At 38.3% G+C, this 26,234-nt stretch overlaps 2 protein-coding genes across 2 annotated transcripts; both read right to left on the reverse strand.

Annotated features, from left to right (window-relative positions):
* Positions 1-3: 3 nt before the first annotated feature.
* Positions 4-10,212, reverse strand: LOC101743618 (uncharacterized). The gene is made up of 10 exons (XM_038020695.2): positions 10,014-10,212; positions 9,194-9,342; positions 8,357-8,508; positions 7,620-7,702; positions 6,382-6,599; positions 3,540-3,701; positions 2,397-2,543; positions 1,259-1,431; positions 330-407; positions 4-219 (listed from the first exon to the last, which is right to left on the reverse strand). Exons 1-10 carry the CDS (start codon positions 10,066-10,068, stop codon positions 12-14), a joined length of 1,425 nt encoding a protein of 474 aa, XP_037876623.1. The 5' UTR covers positions 10,069-10,212; the 3' UTR covers positions 4-11.
* A 1,246-nt stretch (positions 10,213-11,458) lies between these two features.
* LOC101743762 (granzyme B(G,H)) lies at positions 11,459-24,574 on the reverse strand. Its single transcript, XM_062676256.1, has 11 exons — positions 24,381-24,574; positions 24,050-24,129; positions 22,042-22,190; positions 21,169-21,248; positions 19,662-19,885; positions 18,580-18,753; positions 16,499-16,669; positions 14,704-14,876; positions 13,638-13,715; positions 12,789-12,862; positions 11,459-11,571 (listed from the first exon to the last, which is right to left on the reverse strand). The coding sequence occupies exons 1-11, from the start codon at positions 24,442-24,444 to the stop codon at positions 11,525-11,527; spliced, it is 1,314 nt and encodes a 437-aa protein (XP_062532240.1). The 5' UTR covers positions 24,445-24,574; the 3' UTR covers positions 11,459-11,524.
* Between the last annotated feature and the right edge of the window lie 1,660 nt (positions 24,575-26,234).

Consider the following 26,234-nt stretch of genomic DNA (forward strand, 5'->3'; position numbering starts at 1 on the left):
AGGTATTTTCATTAAGATTGTTTTATTTCAATAGTCGTGTTCAATGTAGAAGGCGATTTAGTTACATTAAATGCTCTAACAATAATTCCTTCACGTGGTTTTATATTGTCTTCTGTAATGTTTGTACTGATGACATCGCCACGAATTGTCGCGGCTCTATTCTGCAATTTTTCCTTGTCATCTTTTCTTCGCATATTTGCAATTTCATTTTTTGCAGGTCTGAAAAATATACTTAAAATGGACTAGCTCTTAAAGTTATAGAAATTTTAGAAGTTCATTTATAATTAGGACTAATGATAAAAACTATAAATATTTTGATTCCCAATTACCCATCAGGATGATCTGCCCAACTTATGTTGACCTCCAGGTGAGTTTCGCTGGATCTGAATAGTTTTTGGCAACCCGATCTGAAATGGAATATGAAATATCTCGGAAAATAAATAATCATTGCCTGAATTTCTAATGTCGGATCGAAGAAGTCGCAAATTAATAATGATTCGAATACACGGCTCAAGGTAAAAGTACTAATGTCTCTATTCAAACAACAGTCAACATTGAATCTAGTCATTTTAATAAATAGTTTTCGTCTTTTGCTCGAAATTTAAGAAAAATCACTGATACCTGAACAGTTGGATTCATTTTATTTATTACATTTTATATCATTGACAACATTAAAGTGCATCAATAGCTAGTAAATAATATATCTCCTGACCTTGGGCCTATCTCATGATAGTACTAGTGCTACCATTTTTTTGTTTTTTTTTCTACCTATCCTGATAGCCTTGAGAGTCAGTTTCTCCTTGACGTGTAGGTGAGCTCGCGGGGCTCAAACCAGAGGGTTGCTAACACTGGCCCTAGTAAGGGCAGTGCTTCGCAGAATCTACCACCGGATCGGAAACGCGACCCACTGAGAAAATCCGGGGAGAAACTCAGTGGACTGCGTCTATGGGTTAATTTACAACTTGAGCCCTTCGTCGCAAGCGGCGGGTTCGACGAGGACATTACCGGTGCTTGAGGTACCTAAAAACACCCTTAGTGGAACGGGAGGATCCGTAATGACGTGTTTAAGGCGTCTAGTGTTATTAGATAGATCAGTGTTTCACAGAATCAATCACCGGATCGAAATCGCAACCTACTGAGAAAGTCCGGCGAGAAACTCAGTAGGTTGTGGGAAGTGATACTAAAGTTGCAATGTACTCTTTAGATATTATTTTGAATAATTAATTGAATTTTTTTGTATTATATGAATGCAACTCACGCGGAATCCTTGTATATAGCGCAACTGATGAGAACTCTGTTCTTATAAACACTGGTATATAAAAAGGGGCCATAGCATGTATTGGATCTCTGTTTGACGAGGCAGGCGGAGATTATACCAATGACAACCGAGTTCACTCCTGTCCCATATGTCAAGGGACCACCGTGGTCGTTCTAGAAACAGTTCAACATTTACATTTAGTACTCCAATGGCAATTGATGTCCAATGGCCAGATATTCTTAAGACTACTATACTAGACTGTACCATTGACTTTCGAGAAAATGATAAGAACACGTTTGGATTTCGGATTCTAGGTCCTGCAGTTCTTACAGGAGAAACATTTTTGGGCACAAAGCAATTAGCTGAATTTGAATGGCAAAATGCTCGCTAACAAACTCTGATTCTACTTGGCAATAAATATGACCTGTTAACCGATATTATTGTCATCAAATCGATCACAGGAAATAGCTATGTCCATCTTATTGTAGTTAATCAATCCTTAAAAAAACACAGTAAAGATTACATAGGAAAAATATTTTTCCAAAACAACATTGATCCTGCAGTATTTTCTTTGGTATTTTGAGAGTCCTAGACATAACTAGAAGCACTTTTACGGTTTAATCTCCCGTTTTATATTATACTAGCCGTACTCGCCCGCTTCGCTGGGCATTTAAAATTAACATTATTATTTAATGTCATTATTATTCGGGAGTCCAACACTCATATAAATGTTATCCTATCCATTAAGTACATGTATTCTCTACTTGGATACCAAGTTCCAAGTCAATCGGATGCATGGTTCAGTAGTTATAACGGAACATCCGTAAAAATCACTGTAGATTTATACATTAGTGTAATAGATTGCTTTCGACATTTAATACCAGCTTTCGTGGTCATGGCGAATATCGTCTCCAAAAAAAACTCTACTCTTAATCAAGATATACCCTGAAAGCAAGAACAATTTTAACTGACTGGGGAATAACAAAAGTATATGATTAAAAAACTTAAAAAAAATCGGGTATTTGTTTATGGGAACTTGCTGAAACTGAAGATATTGCGTTAGATTACACAGTGGTATTAGAATTGGATTGAACAACTCTTCGAATTTTGTAGCCGCCCAATTGATATAGATTCGTACCTCACAGAATCCACCGCTGTCTACGTTTCTCCTCCCCGATACATTGTGATGAGCAGAATGTAGCTCTAATTTCTCTGGACTTATTACACGTCTTGTTCCGTCAACCTCGTCCGAATAATCTATATCAGTACAATCCACGTACTTCTCCTGCAAATTTGTTATTGTTTTCATTAAGTGAGATTTAATTGCGAATCGAACTTAATAGTAGGCAGCATAACGATCTGCATACGTTCAAATAAATTAAATTTCAGCTTCTTTCTTTAACTTCAAAATAAAAGCATTCTTAATTTTTTAAGGCGATTTGTAATTGAACAATAATGAGCTCTCTCTAATCTGTTTATTATTTAAGCTGAAATGACTGAACCAACTAACTTTTTTGTCGCATAGAATATTTTCGTTAGTTTAGGGAAGACAATAACGACTCACAATACACAACCATCATAACTTATTGTTGTAAATTAAGAAAAAAACACCATATTCAGATACATAAAATTCGGCATCGACAATTTATTCGCTTTTATATTCAGTCATCATCATTATCCTGCCCTTCTCCCAGTCACTTGGGGTCGGCGCAACATGTTCTTCCATACTCTTCTATCATATACTATTTCTTCGATCACTCCCCTTTTACAGATATCGTCTTTCACGCAATCCATCCATTTCTTCTTAGGTCTACCTCTTCCTCTATATCCTTCCACATTCATAGTTAACATTCTCTTACCAACCTCATTTTCATTTCGTCTCATCACATGTCCATACCATCCCAAACGCGCACTTCTCAGCTTCTCTGTCACAGATGCCACTTTCAGACTTCCTCTAACATATTCATTCCGTATTCTATCCATTCTCGTTACTCCACACATCCATCGCAACATTCGCATCTCTGCTGCATGCAATCGCCTTCAGTCAAGTTATATTATTGACTTGATGGATAACATTGATCTGGTGATTGAATAATCAGTCTGTAGTAAATAGATTAACAATTCTATAATAGTTGCAAACACTACCGGTTTGACTCTTGACTGAGACCTCTGAAGAAATCTTTCGACTTTCGTACGTAAGATTCCAGAAGATCAATAGTATCAATAATCAGTACGGCTACTATTTATCGCTTGATTGTTTATTCCAAAGGATCACTTTTACCCGACACACTTCGTTCAGCACCGGCGCGTTGTCTTTAGAACAGATCATGTAGTTATCGATGATATTGTAGTAACGTTTGCCCCATCTTCTTTTGCATCGGTCCTTATTTATTATCTCCACTTCGCTTTGAAGCAAGTTTTGAGTCGGTTTCCCGCCTTCGGACTAAAAGATTTTAATAACAGCATAGCATTTTAAACATAATAACGCGTAAGGCTTGAATGAATTTTGCTTTTTGCTATGGTATTTTTTTTTGGAATTTTTAAGGTATTGCATAGCTTCTATCGCGGGCCTTGAGCGCGGCGACTGAATCAAGAAATTTCGTAACGGAAATAACCTGACACCCCCACTACGCCTACTATATAGCTCGCGTTCAACACATTCACACGTTGCGCTGGTGTAGTGTTTGTGAATAAGCGCGCGGCGTGACGTCGCACTGCACGAGGATCATGAAAAGTCTGCCCATCTTTTTTTTTTTTTTTTTTTTTTTTTTTTTTTTTTTTTTTTTTTTTTTTTTTTTTTTTTTTTTTTTTTTTTTTTTTTTTTTTTTATTGCCTTTGTAGGCAGACGGGCATACGGCCCACCTGATGGTGAGTGGTTACCGTCGCCCATGGACTTCAGCAATGCCAGGGGCAGAGCCAAGCCGCTGCCTACCGCTTAATACTCTCCACAAGCCTCGTTTGAAGAAGGACATGTCATAGCGCTCGGGAAACACCGTGGAGGGGAGCTCATTCCATAGCCGGATGGTACGTGGCAAAAAAGACCTCTGGAAACGCACTGTGGATGATCGCAGTGGCTCCAGGTAGTATGGATGAACTCTACTCCGGTGGCGGGCGGTGCGATGGTAAAAACGAGATGCTGGTATCATCTCGAACAATTCCTCAGAGCACTCCCCATGGAACATACGGTACAAAATACAGAGGGAACCGAAGTCCCTCCGCAGACCCAGAGGCTCCAAACGATCCGATCCGATCTCTCTCTCACGCGGTCTAGCTTATGAGTGTGAAGGGGACAGTTAATGTTTTGCTTTTGTTAATGTTTATATGTATAGCGTGGTCTTATTTTTATTATTGTTTTAATATTAAATTATTATTGTCTAATTGTAATTGCATAAGTTGATAAAGAATACTTTGCAATAGCTTTACCGCGGCAGTCCCCGAGTGCCACACGTCTTTTATTTATTTATTGGGATGTCTGGACGAGCTCACAGCCCACCTCGTGTTAAGTGGTTACTGGAGCCCATAGACATCTACAAAGTAGATGCGCCACCCACCTTGAGATATAAGTTCTAAGGTCTCAAGTATAGTTACAATGGCAGCCCTACCCTTCAAGCCGAAGCACATTACTGCTTCACGGCAGAAATAGGCAGAGTGGTGGTACCTACCCGCGCGGACTCACAAGAGGTCCTACCACCAGTAAATTAATTAATTAATTATTAATTAGTTATTAAATAAATTAATATTTATTAAATTAAATAATTATTTATTAATTACATTAATTATATAATTTATAAATTAATAAATTAAGTAATTTTTCGATACTCTTTTGATTTCATAAAAAAAATGTTAAAATAAACAATACTTTGTCTGTTAAATAATCAATTAAAACCAGAACAATAGTACTAATTGGGCTTTTAATTCATTCGAAGACAGATAACCAAACATCCCAGCAAATGGAGAGTGGTCGCCATCACTCGTGGATATCAGCAATCCGGAGGTACCTACACAGCTTAGAACGTTATATTTCGAAATAAACTATTGGTTCACGCATCTGCCATGCATAGGATGTCGGTCCTTGAAATCATTGTATCTGTATTTTGTTATTGGAATTATTATATTGGTATTATTGTGTGAATTTTCTCCACCAATTAGAATCGAGCTGAGTTTTTTTTCCCTACCTAAGCTGATAGCCTTGAGAGGCTATATCAGTGTCGCCTTGACTAGTAGGTGAGCTCACGGGCTCAAACCTGATGACGTTGCTAACACGAACCCTAGCAATAGCCGTGCTTCGTAACATGTACCACCGGATCGGAAATGCGACCCACCGAGAAGATCCGGCGAGAAACTCGGTGGGCTGTGTCTGAGGTTAATTTACTCTTCGAGCCTTTCGCCCGGTTCGACGAGAACGGTGACCGGACGAGCTGTGTGTGACTCAAGAAACGTGGGCGGTTGCAATTGATTAAGAATTTTATTCCCTGACCCCACTATCTTATAAAATTTTACGATTACTAATTCAGAATTACACATGCTAACTGGTTTTTCGAAAAATACGCATATTCTAATTTCACAGAAATCTCAAGTCCACAAATATTAATAGCAATATCAAGTGTGGCATATCTATTGCCGCTACACTATTGTTATATGTTAGTAAATTGATTTAATTTAATTTTAAAAAAAAATGTGAGCCGTCCCGGGACGCCTGGCAGATGTGAAACATCGACATTATTTTGTAAAAGTAATATGCAGAAAAGAACAGATTGTGATAGGAACTAAATATGTCTTATTGATAAAATAAAATATTACGAAAGAATAATTTGTTTTCAAGTAAAACACAGGTTATGTGTACTGTAGTAAACAACACTGTATACACTACGGAGTATAATACACTGTAGGTATCCGAGCTCAATGTAGCGAGAGAGATGGCTTAACGCCGGATCGAGTGGGAGAGAATCGCACAGTCGATTGCGCATGGCGACCCGTCGCCACGGCATGCGTCGCCACGCCAGAAATCGGTTTTACGTGCGGCTATAGATGTTTCACATCAAAAATTGTGAGAAAGGCTCTTATTGAAAATACGAGGTGATATTCAAAGCTATTATGCGACAGATCAAATAAAACTCACTTACACCGTCATAATGCTTGGTGGTACCCCAGCCGGCGATATTGGCCCGAACGCCTGGCTCTTCAAGATTGGTACTATAATTATTGTAAGCGACGGGCTTTGGTATAAAATCACAACCCCTAACTCGTCGAGTGAAGTCGAATTCTTCGTCAACTTTGACAATGGCAATGTCATTGTTCATCCATCTTATGTTATCGTTTTCGTGACCGTCGAATACGTAATCTAAACAAATATGCTTCAGTTTTATTGTTAGTATTATCGTATTTCATGGCTTCTGCAACTAGTAATGTAGGATTTCACGGGCCGATAGTCTATGTATGGCTAAATGTAATTGTAGTAGTAAAGGAAATATTATTATAGATGGATATTACAGTTGTTATTTGTTTGTCTTCTATTACATAATTAAGTTAATTTGGATGTCAAATATTCCTTTTTTATTATAATAGCATTCGTTTTTGATTATATTTCTTTTGTTCATGTAGATATGCTTTTATTCGTAATTTATTTAGCTGTAATACCAGTGTATTATTTTAAATAGCGTCATTTTCAATGAGAGAGTGCACACGCGAAAAACCATTTATGATTCTGTCAACAGCATTTGTATTTCCCTTATTGGAAAACAAACAATCAGATAATATCGAGGGATGAAAGGTTAAAAGTTTAAACGACCTTTCGCTAAATACCCGACATTTATCTTTGTAATGAAAGGTGCGTTTTTTATTTGGTATTAACAGCAACAGTTCGATGCTTTTTATTGGACTTCAATTATTTTTACCCAATTGAAATAGTTGAAGAAGTTTTTTGTCATGATATTTTTTCCAAATTTTAAACTTTAAATGGTTCTCCTGTAAAATTGTCAAAAATTTCGCTTAAATCACCTTTCACCCTTCGATATGAAAATTTCATTAACCTTGGTCCAAACTAGTCTGGTTTTCTTCTATTCGCCAATTTATCACCACAGCAGAGATTTTGGGCTGGTCCCTCTGTGGCTTTAGAGACAGTCACGGATTTTGATAGCCGCTTACCGGTTTTGTATGAATTTTTAAACTAGTTCGCAACTCCCTGTCCATTATAGAGGAGCGGAAATCTTGTGCAATCTTATTGTTTAAAAAATCTCTGCGTTTCTCCGCTCCACTGCCTTGTTCCGCTCCGGTGGAGAGGCAGCCTAAGTTGCTTGCTGTCCATCAACATCATAGGAAATAAAAATACTAATAATAATTTATATGTGGGACTTAGCCTTACTCCTTGGTATACATTTCCAAATTGCCTTTTTAGCACCGTTCTTTATACACGGGTTATTGAATCGGTCGTCTCTCTCGTCGTGTCTGAAAAACAAATCCGAACCGAATTGAGCCTTTTTTTTATTTCAAAATCGATCGAAAATGTAAGTCTGATGACGGAAATACTTTTTTTTGCTGAATTTCATACGAAGTTGAAACACGGAAATCTTGTTTTAGGAGGCAGAATGTTTTTTTAGGGTAAGTATTACCGGAAACTTCTTGGTTCTTTGGATAGGTGGAACACTTAGATAGATTGTAGGTTACGTGATGCTCACATGGATAGATCCTAGCTTATTTCTGTCAGAAAACAGCTATGCGTTTTGATATAAGCTGTGGTATCGCCCTTACACAGCATATATGAGATATGAACCTCATATCTCACAGTGGGGGATCACTGTACAACCAAAATCCACGAACTTGATCAGAATTCCAAATAGCGTTTATCTAACACACGTTTAATGAGGTCTCCATTGAGTGATTTGTGGTGCAAGGGACGATCTCCAACACGAGAGACCGACCTCATAAAATCTGTGACTCACTCCAACATAAATGATTGCTCTCACTCTGCGAAACATCGTGCCACATGGCGTCGCATCGCGACAGTAACGGTATCGCAGGATCCGACTGATGCATGACCACGACCACTGTGACACATACACAAGGGTGTACGAATAGGAAGGAAAACACCTGTTTACATACTTGTAAGTGCCAGATACGACATAGAAGTACTTAGCGTCTTCGATACACGCCGCTGACGTCAGAATGTATTCCTCGTGAATAATGACGCCACCACAGATCCATCGGCGGTAGTCCTTATATTTTGGATTATTGGATGGAAGTTTCAGGTACACCTACAGGGCGATTGACATATTATGTAAATAAATAAGAAGGTATAATTAAAATTCCTTTCGCGGCTTAATCTTGCGCACTCTAATAGCAATTATTGTCGTACCGCGGGTAACGCCGCGTGGCCAAGCTAGTCTAAAAAAAGTTAGACTAGCCTAAGTTACTCCTTATATCATCAGCTACCTGGCAGTTTAGTCCCGTCAAAATCGGTCCAGCCGTTCCAGAGATTAGGCGGAACAAACAGACAGACAGACACAGAAAAAATTTGTAAAAAATGTTATTTTGGTGTATGTACCGTATATATTTATATTCATATGCATGTAGTAAAAAGCGGTTATTTCAATATTACAAAAAGACACTCCAATTTTATTTATATGTATAGATATGGGTGGACGAGCTCAGGGATCCTGGTGTTAAGTGATTACCGGAGCCCATAGACATATACAACGTAAATGCCGCCACCCACTTTGAGACATGAGTTCTTAGGTCTCAATTTTTACAGTACCACGGCTGCACCACCCCTAGGTAGAGAGGTGGTACCTACCCGTGTGGACTCACAAGACGTCCCATTAGCTGTAAAACAGTTAAGAGATGTTGTATGAAATTATATTTCTATTAGTGATGGAGCATATTGTCTGCCGATTCAGTCACGGTTTTATGTGACTATAACTTTAAAATTGTGTTTCTTACCATATAAGGCATTTCAGTCCTGACTTCGTGTCCTTCAATTATCCTCCTTGATTCGTTTAAATGTAACTTAACATCTGTATCGTTTACACCTTTTAGTATATCCGCTACGTTTCCAGGAACCGACGTAGACACATAAAACGCTTCTATCACTGGAAGCGAACTGCGATTAGTTTTTATTGGAGATTGCTTTTGATTAAATGGGTGAACGAGGTCACAGTCCACCTGGCAGCGCATAGACGTCTACAACGTAAATGCCGACACCCAACTTGAGATATGAGTTCTAAGATCTCAGTATAGTACAACGGCTGCTCCATCTTTTAAGCTGAAACGATTACTGCTTCACGGCAGAAATGGGCAGAGTGGTGGTACCTACCCGTGCGGACTCACAAGACCTCCTACCATCAGTAATTACGAAAATTATAATTTTGCGGGTTTGATTTTTATTACACGATGTTATTCCTTCCTTCATCGTGGAAGTCAATCGTGAGCGTTTGCTAAGTACAATTCATTAGAAAATCGGAACCTCCCTGCGGGATGCGATCACCGGTGCATCGCTAAATACGAATGCACCAGACGTCTTAACCTATAGGCCACGATGAGTTGAATCGGTGGTCGGCTTTAAATGGCCGGAAAACTTTTATACAAATACAATTCAGACTTCGAACTAATGTGATATGTGGGTATTCACGCTTTGATGTCCATTGCTTGCTATTACTATCGAAACACTGGAGGCCATGGATCACAATATGTTAATTTGTTTTTAGAAACCATTCATTTCTCATTTCAGTTATTTATAATATGTGCGAAACATTTAACTCACTAGAACAATGTGTCGAAATTAAACTAAAAATATACGAAAGTAACACAATTCTCATGTTGGTTTATTGGTTGAAAATAAAAGAGACTTTTTAAAACACCGGAGAATCCAATTTCACGGTCTAAAGTAGAAATAGAATTTAAAATAGAAATTTATAGGTTCTCCGTCATAGCACGTTATGTATTAAAACGATTTTAGAAATAAGTATCAATTGAAATGTTTCTTTAGGTTAAAAGAAATTTAGTTTATTTAATAATGAAATTATAATAATAGTTTCAGAAGGATTTAGAGGAAGCCTGAACAATATTAACTTTTTTAAGGGTTGCATTGCTGTCAGAATTGTAACTATTACTACATATTATTATTATAGCCCAAATGATTCGGACTCTCGTTTTTTCCCCTACTTATTCGCCGGTAGCCTAAGAGACTATTCCTACGCTAGCTACGTCCGGACAAGTAGGTGAGCTCACGGGCTCAACCTGAGAGAATTTTCTAACACTAACCCTAGCAAGAGCAGTGCCTCACAGAATCTACCACGGGATCGGAATCGAGACCTACTGAGAAGATCCGTCGAGAGACTGAGTGGGCTGTGTCTATGGGTTAGTTCACTAGTCGAACTCTTCAGCATAATCGACGAGTTCGACGAGGAAAGTGACCGGTGCTTAAGAATCCTAAAAGCACAGAGAGAGATCCGGGGGATCCGACAAAACATGTTTCCGGCGACGGTGACTTTGCGTTGCTCCGTCGCAGTCGGATAAGTAATTAGCGGCGGCCACGATAAGAAGGTTTTCGTGTCGCGCCGCTTTGTCGAAGTAGCGCTCTTACGCTTCGTTAAGATACTTACGTATCGGTACTAAATTTAAGTCGTCGTGAAGATCTACATTCCTCATATACCACGGTGCTCTGACGGCTATCCTGCAGAAACGGGATTGGATGACCTGGAGGGAGTTAACGTGTGTACGGGCCGCGTGAGCGAACACTACACTTGCATAGGTCAGACGTATGCAAGTTTTGTAGAGTGTCACCTTGTTATGAAGGGACAATTTACTTCGCTTGCAGATCATGGGGTAGAATCTACCGGGTAGGAATTCGCGCGGAATCCGAATTGTTCGTCGATCAGTGTGCTTAGTGCGAGTTTTTTAACTTTCTCGATAGCGTAAAAGTTAGCTCATATTTGTATGGAATGGGATCGTCTGCCTACGTTTGCCGCTAGGATCGCTGTTCCAACTGCATACAAAATTGGCTTAACTTTTACGCTATCGAGAACGTTAAAAAACTCGCACTAAGCACACAGGACGCTTTTCGAGGCGATGAAGTCCTAGAGGCGTTTGCGTAATAGTCGCTCGTATACTTTGCACTAGCACTGAGAGGAGACTGATCGGGCGGTAGGAAATGAAAAGGATCACACCTGCAAATGACCGATTAAATCTACAATAAAAAAAAACACGTAACTTTGAAATGTTTTATTAATTATATTCTTTAATTTGACTACCAAGAAAATGGATCAGAAATTTTCATAGACTTAAAATTTTTTCTCGATTGCGTTTCGATTTTGACTTTTCTGGAATTGTAAAAGTTTTTATTTTTAGTTAAATGTGCGTCAAACGACTCCGGATTATATGATCTCAAGTAAGGGACTAGTGTATTTCACATAATTACAACGACGGTCCTCTTTAGGACACGAGATCAAAGTCCCCATTGTATTTTTGAGGTCAAATAGGCATAGGCGGGTAGGAAAAAAAGTTCGCGTCTTTTGGACCACTTTTTTTTTCTACATAAACTGAGATCCTTGAGAGGCTATATCAGCGTAGCCTTAACTAGTAGGTGAGTTCACGGGGCTCAATCCTGATGACGTTGCTAACAAGAGCCCTAGCAAGAGTCGTGCTTCGCAGAATCTACCACGGCATCGGAAACGCGACCCACTGAGAAGATCCGGCGAGAAACTCAGTGGGCTACACCACGACGACTTCCCTGAACTTATATACAGGCTATCCTGTGCTAGCTTTCAAATTAGAACTTCTTCGTAGCAGAAATACGCAGGATTGTTCCTATACAGTACCCGGCGTTAAATATTGCACATCGACTTTTGGAAAGAGACAATCGACTAATTTCGGCTTCGTAGAGCGCTGTCTCTATCGCATACTATCTATGTAACGTTTGGTAGTCGTTCAAGTGCGATAATCATCAAATCAAGTGATAATTAGCCAATCTATACTAATATTATAAAGCTGAAGAGTTTGTTTGTTTGAACGCGCTAATCTCAGGAACTACTGGTCCGATTTGAAAAATTCTTTCGGTGTTAGATAGCTCATTTATCGAGGAAGGCTATATAACAACACGCAAATGGAGCACCAATAAAGAATGTTTCAAAATCGGGGTTTTAATCCCTTTTGAGAGCTTTCACTGCGTGCGCTGCGGGAACAGTTAAAGTTTCACTAAAGTAATGTTTGAGAGTCTTCTCTGTGTATCTGTCTAATGTATGAGAGTCTCTTTTGAAATCGGTTAAAAAGCGTGATTTTGGTATCTTAAATAACTCTTTAAAATTCTATTATTCAAAAATATTTTCACTTTCTACACGTAATCATTTACGGAGGCGGGTAAAATTTAGCGTTATGCTTAAAGTATCTATTCCACGCGGACAAAGTCGCGGGCAAAAGCTAGTCGTGTAATATTTATCTTCGGGTACTGTACGTGTTTACCTGTATCATATTATGCTTATACATCTAGCAAGCATTTGAACATTGCGAAATAGAAGATGTCATTTAAAAAGATACCAACTGCCAGCTGATTTCAATCGAACTATTGAATCCGATTTTGGTTGTACTACTTGGCTTTCGTTGCTTCTAAATTGTCTGAAAAAAAATATGTTTAGTACATGTAAATAAAACTGTAATTTTTTTTTTTTTTATAACGGGCAAAGAACTGGCCGTCTATCTTGATATTATGTTAACGATAGCTGATGTCCACAGACAGAGACATAAGATCAATCAATCTTACTATATAAAGCAGGATTGCTGCTGTAGGTTTCAAAAGAAATATATTTGATAAAAACCGCGCTAATAACTTCTTCGATATGAGCACGATAATATTCAGAGCTCCGTAATTTCGCGGCAGAAATAGGGAGATCGGTCATACTTATTATGCATACTCGTCATCAGTATTTTAGAGAGGGAATAATGGGTAGGAATTAGAAGGTAGGTAGGAGTATTGATTAATACATACATTAACCCTACTAATTTGTGTCAGCAAGTGATATGGTAAGACCATTAAGTCAAATATAATCCAATTTGAGGAGAATGGCCTTCATGTCGGTAGGAATCACTGAAACCATATAGGTTTTTTACTGGTGGTAGGACCTCTTGTGAGTCCGCACGGGTAGGTGCGACCACCCTGCCTATGACTGCCGTGAAGCAGCAACGCGTTTCGGTTTGAATGGTGGGGCAGCCGTTGTAACTATACTGAGACCTTAGAACTCACATATCAAGGTGGGTGGCGCATTTACGTTGTAGATTTATATGGGCTTCAGTAACTATTTAACATCAGTTGGACTGTGCGGTCGTCCATCCATCTAAACAATAAAAAAATAAAAAAAACTGAAAAATGAGTAAAAATACAAAAGTTTTATACCCATTTTCAGGCTTCCACTCGAATTTCGTCTCTACCATCTTTGTGTTCGTTGACTTCAAGAGTCTCCTACATGTGCTCCTGTTATTTACGAAAGCGACATTATATGTTTGGTGAATAGGTTAGGTCGTCATGGCCACAATGATAAGACGTCCGGAGTGCTTGTATCGAACGATGCGACCGTATCGATGTTCAAATCCCACGGGCGGTTAATATTTTTTTTATAATAGTACATACGTACATACCTACATACGTACTAAGCGCTGACGGATTATATTATGTTTAAAATGAAAGTGTAAATCGGTGTAATAAAAATCAAACCCGCCAAAAATTTTAATTTGCGTCTGCGTGTAGAGTCTTATGAGCCCACACAGATTGGTAACATTATTAATATACATAACATTAACCCTGGCTATTTCTGCCCTGAGACAGTAATCCGTTTCGGTTTGAAAGGTGGGGCAGCTGTTGTACTATAAAAACTGAGAGTTAGAACATGCGCCGACAGACGTCTAGTTATCTTGAACATTTGCACTTCAAGTTTCCATTTTAAATATGCATAAGCACCATTTACGCTACGTATTTCATTAGAAAAAAATTGTATCTGTCTGGAGGATTCGAACACCGGCATAGTTGCATCAATAGATACGAATGCACAATGAGTCTTATCATTAATTAGGCCATGACGACTTCAAATCAATTAAAAATGCCTTATTAAGAATAACTCAAAAATGTCGGCCAGACGGGACCACATTTGCGAAGCATCAGATTTCAAATAAAAGCATCATTAAAATCGGTTTACGTAGAAAAAAGTTCTGAACATATAAAAAAAAAACAAAAAATTCAGCGAAATGATAACATCCATATTTTTTTAAGTTGGTTTAAATTGTAAATTTGGTTAAATTTGACCGAAGAAGACACGGATGGAGTGTGTAAATGACGATATGAGAAAGAAAGGAGTGAGAGTTGAGATGACGGCTGATAGAAGAGAATGAAATAGAAAAATTCGCTGTGCCGACCCCACCTAGTGGGATAAAGTGGAGACAAAGAAGAAGGCTAAAATTGTACATACCCGATTTCTTTATTGATAGAACATTCAATGAGGTGCCTGTACCTCCAGACGCTGGTGTAGAGAAACGGACCGTAGCAAGTGTTAGTGAGGTATTTCGTCATGCAGGCGGAGATCACCCCGATTACCACAGAGGTCTTCCCCTGTCCCACTACCAGAGGACCCCCGTGGTCGTTCTGATCAAACAATAAACAATAACATGGACAACGAAAATTAAAGGTTAGAAGAAAGGCGTTTTGTTGCAAATCCGTAGACCAGACCAAACCGCCCATAGAAGGTAAATAATCTAGATAGATATATAGCTTTATATTACCAGACCGTATTGTCTGGGTTAGTCAGAAGAATCAATCAACAACTGCGAAGTCTCATGATGATAGAACAATCCAATAGTGGTTGACGAAAATTTATATATAGTTTATCTCAATCTCGCATCACTCGTGACAAAGGCTTGTCTTAGTGTAGCAAATAATGGGATTAATAATAAATTTAATTTTTTGTCGAATGGAAAACTTCTTTAGCCTCTTTGTGATTCGAAAGACGATGAAACGAAAGAGATAGACACATCAATTCATAAGATTTAATGAGGGAAAAATGAGATAAGTAGCATTATACCTACAGCAGTACAAGATGCATTATTCATAGTTCTCTTTATGCACTGCTTCGTACCTAATATTCGTACTCAATACGTTCTGAATAGATACATAGATATACGAATAAAATGTAAAATAATTATCAAACTTTGTATCACTACAATTATCCTCTTCCCGAAATTGTACCCTCTTAATTTCTCATAATCTTAAAGCCAACATTTTTGAATGTTTCACTTCTACCGCGTGTGAATTGCACATATCTAATTTAATTTTTCATTTTTGAAGATAATAGTGATTACGAGCATTTAAGAGGTGACATTCACATTGTGATCTTTAGAAGTTCCGGTAACTACTTCTTGATGAGTAGGTAATCCATAAATTCCATATATTTGCATCTATGGCAACATAAATGCTTAGAAACACAAACAATGTGTTGCTTATTGATGAAATCTTTGGTATTTATAGTCCAATCTGAAATAGGTTGTTTAAAACGAAACCTTTAAAGGCTTCGTCAAACAAAACGCGTCAGAGTGCTAAACTGACGGCGCGCTATGACGCCGAGATGTGTTGTACTACTATGGTAACGTACCGTCAAACAGAGCCCCAGCGTTATAAGTACGCAACGCTCTGTCGCGGCGTTAGGACGCTTTGACTTCAGGCGTTGTAATTTTTTACAAATATTTATTTTAGCGTCCGAGTGAATGTGTATTAAAATACTGGATAATAGCCTTTAGGCTTCGTCAAACAAAACGCGTACTTAGCGCTGCGTTTTAACGTCGCGCTCTTTTCATGTCACACAAATTGACTAGATGAGCCTGACCCTTCTTGACGCAACGTAACATCCGCCAAATCATAGTGCCTTTCTATAGCTGTCTGAAAATTTAAAAGTATTAAGATGTCGAGTGATTCAGATGTGGCATTGTATAAGCATGGGTATTTTCTAACTATTTCTATCAATTTTTCGGGCATTATCCAGTATTTTAATACTAAATGTGTATCGCTCGGTCGCTAAAATAAAAGTTGTAAATTACAACGTCTGACGTCAAAGCGTCCTAACGCCGCGACAGAGCGTTGCGTGTTTGACAGTATATTACCATATTAATACAAGACATCTCGGCGTCAGTCATGGCGCGCCGTCAGTTTAGCGCTCTGACGCGCGCTAAGTACGCGTTCTGTTTGACGGAGCCTTTAATATCAAAGTTACACACTTCGCAGAATCCTCCAGAAATCGTTTTGGATCTTCGCGTGCCGTTGTAATGAGCCGCGGTATGCACCTCCAATTGGTCAGCATCAGCCATTAATCTACGAGATGGGCTCTCGTTTTCTTCCTCTTCTTCTTCGTCTGAATATACTAATTCTTTACAGTTCACATGATGCTCCTACAGATATTATTATATTATATGAGTCGACTATTATCAAAGCCGGCAATGTGACTTTTGGACAATTATTGGTAAATCAGAAAAACGAATTATTGACTTTGTATTCCATTGGCAGTCGCAAAACTCTTCTGATCGACATCTTAGATAAATAACAGGTTAAGTATTAACCTTTATTTAATGCAGGTTTTGAACCGTATTCTTTGAAGGAGACGATTATATTCAAATCAATCTGTATTGACATATCAATAACATTTTTTTGTCCAAATGCACAGATTGCCACCTTTGATAATAGATGACTCATATAACGTATTCGTGAAGCAGTAATGCGTTACGGTTTGAAGTGCGGGGCAGCCGTTGCACTCAAAAAATTGAGACCTTAGGACTCATATTTTGAAGTGAGTGGCGGCATTTAAATTATAGATACTACTTAACACCAGGTGGGCCGTTAGCTCGTCCACGCATCTAAGCACTATAAACCAATCTAGTCTTCACTGTTAACATTTGTTGAGTACATATTTCAATAGAAAAATTGGTATCCACCTGTGGGATTCGAACACCGGTGCATCGCTCGATACGAATACACCGGACGTCTTATCCTTTAGGCCACGTCGACTTCGACTACGACTACGACTATTAGGTACACAATTAAAGTAACTTTAGTAATTTAAGTAAACTTTAGTAGGCAGCGGCTTGGCTCTGCTCCTGGCATTGCTGAAGTCCATGGGCGACGGTAACTACTTACCATCAGGTGGGTCATACGCTCGTCTACCTACAAGGGCAATAAAAAAAAATGCTGCGAGCCACCTAGACACATGAATTATAAACCATACATCAGCTGCTCAGATTCTCGCCGGATCTTCTCAGCGGATCACGATACCGATTCGGAACTAGATACATTTGCGAAATAGCTGCTCTTGAGCTGTTAGGTCTTCTATGGCATCCTATTAGCAAATTCTCCCCTCCTGGTTGAGTGCATACTCCCCCGCTTGTCCTGGTGAAACTGGAATGGACTTCGAGCCACCAGTACTCATTCTTTTACAGAAAAAACACGAGTTCTCAGTTTTATAGGAGAGCGGCTGTTCCACCCTTCAAGCCCAAAGGGATTACAGCTTCACGACAGGAAAAAACCAAGGTGATCGTATTTACACTTGCGGGCTCAAAGAACGCCCTACCACCAGTAAAATATACTACCCTATAGTTTTAAAATCGGCGTTTTCTACTTTAGGTTTCGACAACTTCATAGTGTCGAACAATAATATTATTATGTGTATTAAGCACTGCCACGCCTGGGAAGACGGCAGGACACACTCCGGCGAGGTGGGCAACAATCGACCGGAGCGTTAGGGACTATTGGGAGAGAAACCGGCGAACTATACGGGCATTGTCGAGCAAGACTCCTTTTTGCATTTGGCCCACCACCGACTTTTTGTTGAGACCAAGCCTCTCGAGATGTTTTGATAGGCTTTTAGGGACCAAACCATTCACCGACACAACTACCGGGATTATTTCTGTAGATACCACCCTCCACATGTCGGTCACCTCGTGCGCCAGGTTCAAATATTTGGTCTTTTTATTTTATTATTATTGTTAAATTATATCCGAAGTATCTGATATTTTATGTCGACAATTCTCTGTATCTGGACGACCACGATCTTGAAAACTTAAACTGTATTAAACTATTCAAAAGCAAAAATTAAACCGTAAAAGTGATTTTATGAAAAGTCATAAATGAAATACAAAAGAAAAACTTGTTACCAGTAAGGTATACTATCGAAATGATAAGCAGGTTTTGTAGGACGACTTGGCTGTGCCCCTGGTCTTGCTGATGCCCAATGGTGACCACTTAATATTAGATGGGCCGCAAAATTGTAAAGTAGAAGGAAAATTATGTATAGAGAAAGAGAACTTACAGCACATATATTGCTCATTGCTTCAGAATCCAAGCTGTCTTTCGCACATATCATATGCTCTTCAATGACGTTATGATAGCGCGGATCCCAGCGCTTCTTGCAGTTTTTCTTCGAGATCAAAACTACATCTGTTTCTAGCAGGGAAGGAGAATTCGTATTGGTTCTTCCTATTGCCTATAGAAGATCAGTAGAAGTATGCGATTTAAAAAAATACATTTTACTGATGACAGTCGTGCGACAAACAAAATGCTTCATTATCATTGTCGCATCATAAATTTTTGTAGTTTCTAGTTCCAAAAATACCAGTTACGGACTAATGACAGTTGTGCGACAAAAAAATGTTTCATTATCATTGTCGTATCATATTTTTTTGTAGTTTCTAGTTCCAGAGATTATTTTATTATACTAATTTATTTCACTATGGCGCAACGATTTGCTATCTTCCGGCCAGACCTTCAAGCACTACCTTTCTATTATCCATATCATTGTCAAAATCTGATAAAATTAAAAGTTTGTCCAATCGTTAATTTTGATCGAAAAAAATCGAAGTCGAAAAATGATTTCAAAAGGACCTTCAATAAATAGAACATTTACTATGAAGAGATTCTTTTATGTGCTTAGTGCGGGTTTTTTAAATTATCGATCGTGTAAAAGTTAACTCTAATTTGTATGGAATTGGAACAGCGACCCTAGCGGCAAACGAAGCTATTCAAACCCTATATAAACTTAAGAAAAATTTAAGAAGTTAAAAAGCTCGCATTAAACAGATTCTTCTTTTTTTCTCCACCTTATCCCACTAGGTGGGGTCGGCACAGCTAATTTTTCTCTTCCATTCTCTTCTATCAGCCGTCATTTCAACACTCACTCACTTCTCTCTCTCTCTCATATCGTCATTCATTAAACAGATTCGTCTTTTTAATTCGCTTTTGATACATCCCTATGCAATCTTGGATGATGCAGACCGGACGGAACTTAAAATTTTCAGATGTATATGTTTAAGTACGTTCAGCTCCAAAAAACCCTTTAATTTTGTGTACGGGTCATACGAAATCGGGAAATTATTTTTCAAAGATACTACGTACCCTACCATCGCTAAACTTCTGCGTTGATCCCCAACCGGCTATGGACGCGACTGTACCGGGCTTCTCTAACTCCTCACTCTGATTATTATAGGCTATCATCTTAGGGACGTAATCGCAACCTTTCACTCTCTTCTGGAAGTTGAAGTCGTCTTCAACTTTGACAACGGCGATGTCATTTGCCATCCAGCGCATGTTGTCGAAGTCTTTGCCATCAAAGAAATAATCTACAATGTTTACGAAACATTATTATATGGAACTGATTTGGAGATGATAATTTGGATTTTTACTGGTGGTAGGACCTCTTTTGAGTCCGCGCGGGCTGGTACCACCACCCTGCCTATTTCTAGCCGTGAAGCAGTAATGCGTTTCGGTTTGAAGGGTGGGGCAGCCGTTGTAACTATACGTGAGACCTTAGAACTTACATCTCAAGGTGGGTGGGTGGCCACTTAACACCAGGTGGGCTGTGAGCTCGTCCACCCATCTAAGCAATAAAAAAAAAGATGACAAACAGTCTTGAAATCTGCCTTTATATAATATGCTTAGGGTTTAAATTGGTTACTTTGGCAATAATTCAAGGCTCGTCCCATAGCTTCTGCGTTAGTAGTCTATAAATACTTTTTTAGGGCAGCGTTTGATCAAGAGCCAGTATGGACGTCCTAAGCGAAGGCTTCGTAAATTACGATGCACTAAGTCTATAAAAACCTTAGTCAATGCAACCATGTATAATTATCTCTAACCGATTATCTTGTAAATGGAAAGTTGCATTCTGCAATTGGGGTTTACAAACTGTGCCAATTTACGTCTAACCTTTAGTTTACAGTTTCAGTACTGAGGGATCTTTTCAGTCAAGTTCCTGATCCTCTAACCCAAAATTGTCAAATGAATATAGCGACAATGCTGTGCGAAATTCTTAAAACCACTTTTAATGTTTAATCTTCAATTTTTTCAGTCTCAGCTGTTTCTGAACGCGTAAACCATAAATTATTCGTAAATGTCGGAAATAATATCACCATCATCATCATCAGCTTGCATTCCACTGCTGGACATAGGCTTTTCCAATTGCACGTCACTGAGCACGACCCTCAGATTCTCTTATCCAGCTCTTGACAGTCACCCTGCAAAGATCGTCACTTCACCGAGTCTGAGAGAATAGGGGATAATATTTTTTTTTTATTGCTTATATGGGTGGACGAGCTCACAGCCCACCTGGTGTTAAGTGGTTACTGAAGCCCATAGACATCCACAACGTAAATGCGCCACCCAATAAATTCTAAGGTCTCAAGTATAGTTACAACGGCTGCCCGACCTTTCAAACCGAAACGCATTACTGCTTCACGGCAGAAATAGGCAGGGTGGTGGTACCCACCCGCGCGGACTCACAAAAGGTCCTACCACCAGTAAATGATAAGTATCCTATTGAATAACACTACCTATTACAGTTTGCGTAAATAAAAAATTGACGTGGAAATAAAGCAAGGAAGTGTAAAATGTGAAGATCAATGCTTGCCTTTAGGAACACATTTCCAAACCGCTTTCTTTGCCCCATTTTTGATGCATTCATTGGTATTATCTGAAAACGGTACTAACCTGAAACAATACATTATAAAAACGAACATCTAAGAGGTTAACATGCTTTCGTGAAATTCACTTTTATTTATACCATTAAGGGAATGAAATATTTCACTTCTTGGTCTTGACGCAGACACTCCGGGTCTCAGGAAAACAAAAAATCGCTAATCCTGATTATCCTAGTAAGGATAACGGATCAAGCTGTTTAATAGTACATTGTGCACCAAGGGAGAAAAGTAGGACATTTCCTCCCGCGTGTAAAATTGGCAAACACCCGGGATGAGATGTCCTACTTTTTTCCCGCGGTGCACATACTATATTTTCTCTTACCAGGCCGAAAGTTCGTGGGTACCGAGCCGGGGTCCAGGAGTGAAGCCCTGGCCGGGGGTAGACAATTTAACTGTTTTTTAATTTTTAAATAAACTACTACTAATTAAATAAGAACTGTCTGATGAACCCATCTTTGTTTAATAATTCACTATTAAATTTTATTGCCTTTTCTTAATTTCAATTTTACACTAAACACAATATTGCAAATTACCCGAGCACAACAATGGTGGAGAATTTTAGGTGCGTGAGAGCAGACGTAGACACTAACGCGCATGCGCACTTGTCAGTACCCAGGGAGGAAAAGTTACACTTTCTTCCCTGTACAGCGGGAGGAAAAGTTTGACTTTCTTCGTTAATCCGACGTTTTGAAGGGGCTCAAAATCATGTTCAAAGATTCCGTTACATACTAACATAGCATATGAAGCAACGCAAATAAAAGCGTATCAACAATAGAAAAGTACGAAAAGCAACAAAAACATACGTGTGAATTCCGGAGACAACGTAGAATTGTTGAACATCTTCGATACATGCGGCCGAAGTAAGAATAAAGCGCTCGTGGATGATCACTCCGCCGCACAGCCAATTAGGATCTGTCTGAGGGTCTGACGAAGGAGCCGGACGCAGGTATACCTTGGAATGCGGTGACCGAATTTAGACTGGAATGCCCTTCAACCGCATTAGGACTCGCCGTCTCATTTAGCTTGAATGCATTCAACATCAGTGTGCTTAGTGTGAGTTTTTTAACGCTCTCGATAGCGTAAAAGTTAACCCAATTTTGTATGTAGTTGGAACAGCGCCCCTAGCGGCAAACGTAGGCAAACGATCTCATTCCATACAAATATGAGCTAACTTTTACGCTATCAAGAAAAAAAACTCGCACTAAGCACACTCAGAACTATTTTCGTGTGCATTATGGAAAACTGCTAAGCGATTCAATGGAGAATATACAGAGCGACCTTTGAGTATTAAACTACCCTTTTTTTTTTCTTTTTTTTTTTATTGCCTTTGTAGGCAGACGGGCATACGGCCCACCTGATGGTGAGTGGTTACCGTCGCCCATGGACTTCAGCAATGCCAGGGGCAGAGCCAAGCCGCTGCCTACCGCTTAATACTCTCCACAAGCCTCGTTTGAAGAAGGACATGTCATAGCGCTCGGGAAACACCGTGGAGGGGAGCTCATTCCATAGCCGGATGGTACGTGGCAAAAAAGATCTCTGGAAACGCACTGTGGATGACCGCAGTGGCTCCAGGTAGTATGGATGAACTCTACTCCGGTGGCGGGCGGTGCGATGGTAAAAACAACAGCCTGTTTCTATTTCTGCCGTGAAGCAGTTATTATATATAGTATATTTAATATAGTATATATAGTAATATAGTATATAAATATAAGTATATTTATTTCAGTAAAGAAACAATACATTTTGTTAGTTTTGTTTTCCTACCTAAGCTGATGGTCTTGAGAGACAATTTCAGCGTAACCTTAACTAGTAGGGCTTAAGCCTGCCGACGTTGCTAACACGAACCCTAGCAAGAGCAGTGCTTCGCTGAATATACCACCGGAACGGAATAGCGACTCACCAAGAAGATGCGGCGGGAAACTTAGTAAACTAAGCTACACATTAGGATCGCCAATCGAAATTTATACGGCACAAAATAATTCAATCATCATACCTACTACTCGTCACAATTTTTCATCATTATGTTTCATCAATCATTATCTATATCCTATATCTATCTATATATTAATACGTGAAGTAAAACCTTTGTATCCCTTTTTACGAAAATTGCGCGGACGGAGGAGTATGAAATTTTCCACACTTATAGAGAATATAGAGAAGGAGTGCAAAATGATAATTTTTTTTTAAATAATGCATAAAAGATTCATTAAATCAATAAAGAAAACATTACACACACCACATACCATGTATTTGACGCACACACGCATGCATACTATTTATTGTCAACCTTTTGTTCTTGACGTCTGTTGTCAAATTGAGAATAGATTAAATATTGTTTGTCTTTGTTAATATTTTTTATAGTGTAGTCTTGGCGAAATTTGTGATTATAGAAGTATAAAATACAATCATAATACAACATAATACATAAAACATAAACTTACAATTGCAATTAATTATAGTCGAATTTCGACTACTGCGGGACCACTAGTATATATAAAAATGAATTGCTGTTCGTTAGTCTCGCTAAAACTCGAGAACGGCTCGACCGATTTGGTTGATTTTGGTCTTGAATTATTTGTGGAAGTCCAGAGAAGGTTTAAAAGGTTTAAATAAATATGAAAATGCTCGGAATTAAATAAAAATAACAATTTTGTTTTTCCTTTGATGTGTTATTTTATGCAAAAGTTTAGGTCTTTTATTTATATCGATTGAGGCACTACGAAGTCTGTCGGGTCAGCTAGTCAACAATATTTGCAAATACGCACTTCACAAACAAACCGAATGTGTATATATTGTTATTGTCAATGTTACCATATAAGGCCTTGTATCGGTGACTTGAGAGCCTCTCAGAATTCTTCTTGTTTGTGGGATTTCTATGTTTTTTGCCGAACCTAAATAGATACAAATCATTAAAATAAAATTAATTTTATCCTGATATATTGATGTACGTAAAGTAGAAAATAGACGAAGGTACCTAATAACTTATTATTTGGCTTTAAATTAAATAATTTTGAAGAAAAAAATATTATTTGCTGTATTGCTTCAGGGTAATAAAGAAAAAATAATGAGATTAATGTTAATTATTGGCCATTTAGTTACCTAATGTATCAACGTAATGCATGTTAAAGTAAATTAAACTTACTGATGTGTATAGTTACGTAATTCAGTAAAACAATTGGCAAACACAAATTTAAAAATTTAATCATTTTTAGTATAAATAAACTTTTGCTGTTATTTTAAAGATATGTTTTTCATGCTTTTTTAATTTTATTTAGGGAAGGTATATCGATATTAAATGTCGTTGTCGTTCCCAGATTGAATTATCGAAACAACTAGAAAGTAATTTCATGTTTCATTGGTTTTATGGTCAAGTATAGTATTAGATTTACAAAAATATTCAATCACATCGGTGAGCAAATGATCATGTATGAAGTAAGCAACAGTGTTATGTAGGTATAAATAATTTCATTTTAAATTGGTTTTTCATTATTAAAACTTCAACTGAAAATTATATATTTTTTTATTGCCCTTGTAGGCAGACGAGCAGACGAGCATACGGGCTGTGAGCTCGTCCACCCACCTAAGCAATAAAAAAAAATACTTCGTTTCACTAGATATAGATGGCGTTAATTTATTCACTCTATTCGACACTAGATGACTATACTTTCCAAAGTTCTCGAGACTTTTGCCAGTGGCTAATAGATGTCGCTAACTAAAATATTAAAAAAACACGTCTAAATTACTTTTGTATTTAAAATCAAATACGTATTTTCCAACGGTTTTTTTTTTCATAACAGATGGCATTTGGAGGCCTATGGAATTCATGGAATCATTATTTTCTTTAGCGCTTTTCGAATTATTCCATCCGTTTTTCAAAATCTCTGGTCTCTCAAAAAACTTTTTTTTTTTTTTCTTTTTTTTTATTGCTTAGATGGGTGGACGAGCTCACAGCCCACCTGGTGTTAAGTGGTTACTGGAGCCCATAGACATCTACAACGTAAATGCGCCACCCACCTTGAGATATAAGTTCTAAGGTCTCAGTATAGTTACAACGGCTACCCCACCCTTCAAACCGAAACGCATTACTGCTTCACGGCAGAAATAGGCAGGGCGGTGGTACCTACCCGTGCGGACTCACAATAGGTCCTACCACCAGTGATTACGCAAATTATAATTTTGCGGGTTTGATTTTTATTACACGATGTTATTCCTTCACCGTGGAAGTCAATCGTGAACATTTGTTAAGCACGTATTTCATTCGAAAAATTGGTACCCGCCTGCGGGATTCGAACACCGGTGCATCGCAACAACGAATGCACCGGACGTCTTATCCTTTAGGCCACGACGACTTCAAAATATAAATTATTACTCATTATAATAGACTTATAAATAACTCCGTCAACGTTGTAAAATTCTAATGATATTGTAATTATATACTTATATAATATATACTCCTGAATTAGCGTAAGCCTAAAATAGGAGCAGATGAAAAATAGAGGATCAAAGATTTAAAGAACTTCTAGCAGACTCTAACATACCTACCTAATTGGAAATACACAAACACCACACAATTGGCAAATTACGGGGTCGCTCATATCAAAATTATGAGGGAGGATTGGGACATTAGAAAAGTGTACAGGAATAACACTGGTGTGATCCAGTACCGACAGGCTAATTTTTAAAATCTTGAGAACAATTAGACAGCAAAGCTGAGTTAAATTGTTCCTTATTTCAAAAGCGAATATCGACTTGCGCTCGACGAAGCACGGATGTTTTCCTAAGTAACCTACTCTTGTAACTTTTGGAATACCAAAAGGTTGATCAGTAAATTTTGACACTCGGGTTTTAAAAAGAAATAAATTGCGTTTTGACTATACAAAAGTATTCGTTCGTTCCCGATTTCGGCTATAACCCTAGATCAAATTTATCACAATTCGATATTTTACTATCACGTAAATTAATGCCGCTAAGGATCAGTAAACTCCTGATTGTTGTT

Source organism: Bombyx mori, chromosome 26 (assembly GCF_030269925.1).
Source record: "Bombyx mori chromosome 26, ASM3026992v2".
Taxonomy (NCBI): domain Eukaryota; kingdom Metazoa; phylum Arthropoda; class Insecta; order Lepidoptera; family Bombycidae; genus Bombyx; species Bombyx mori.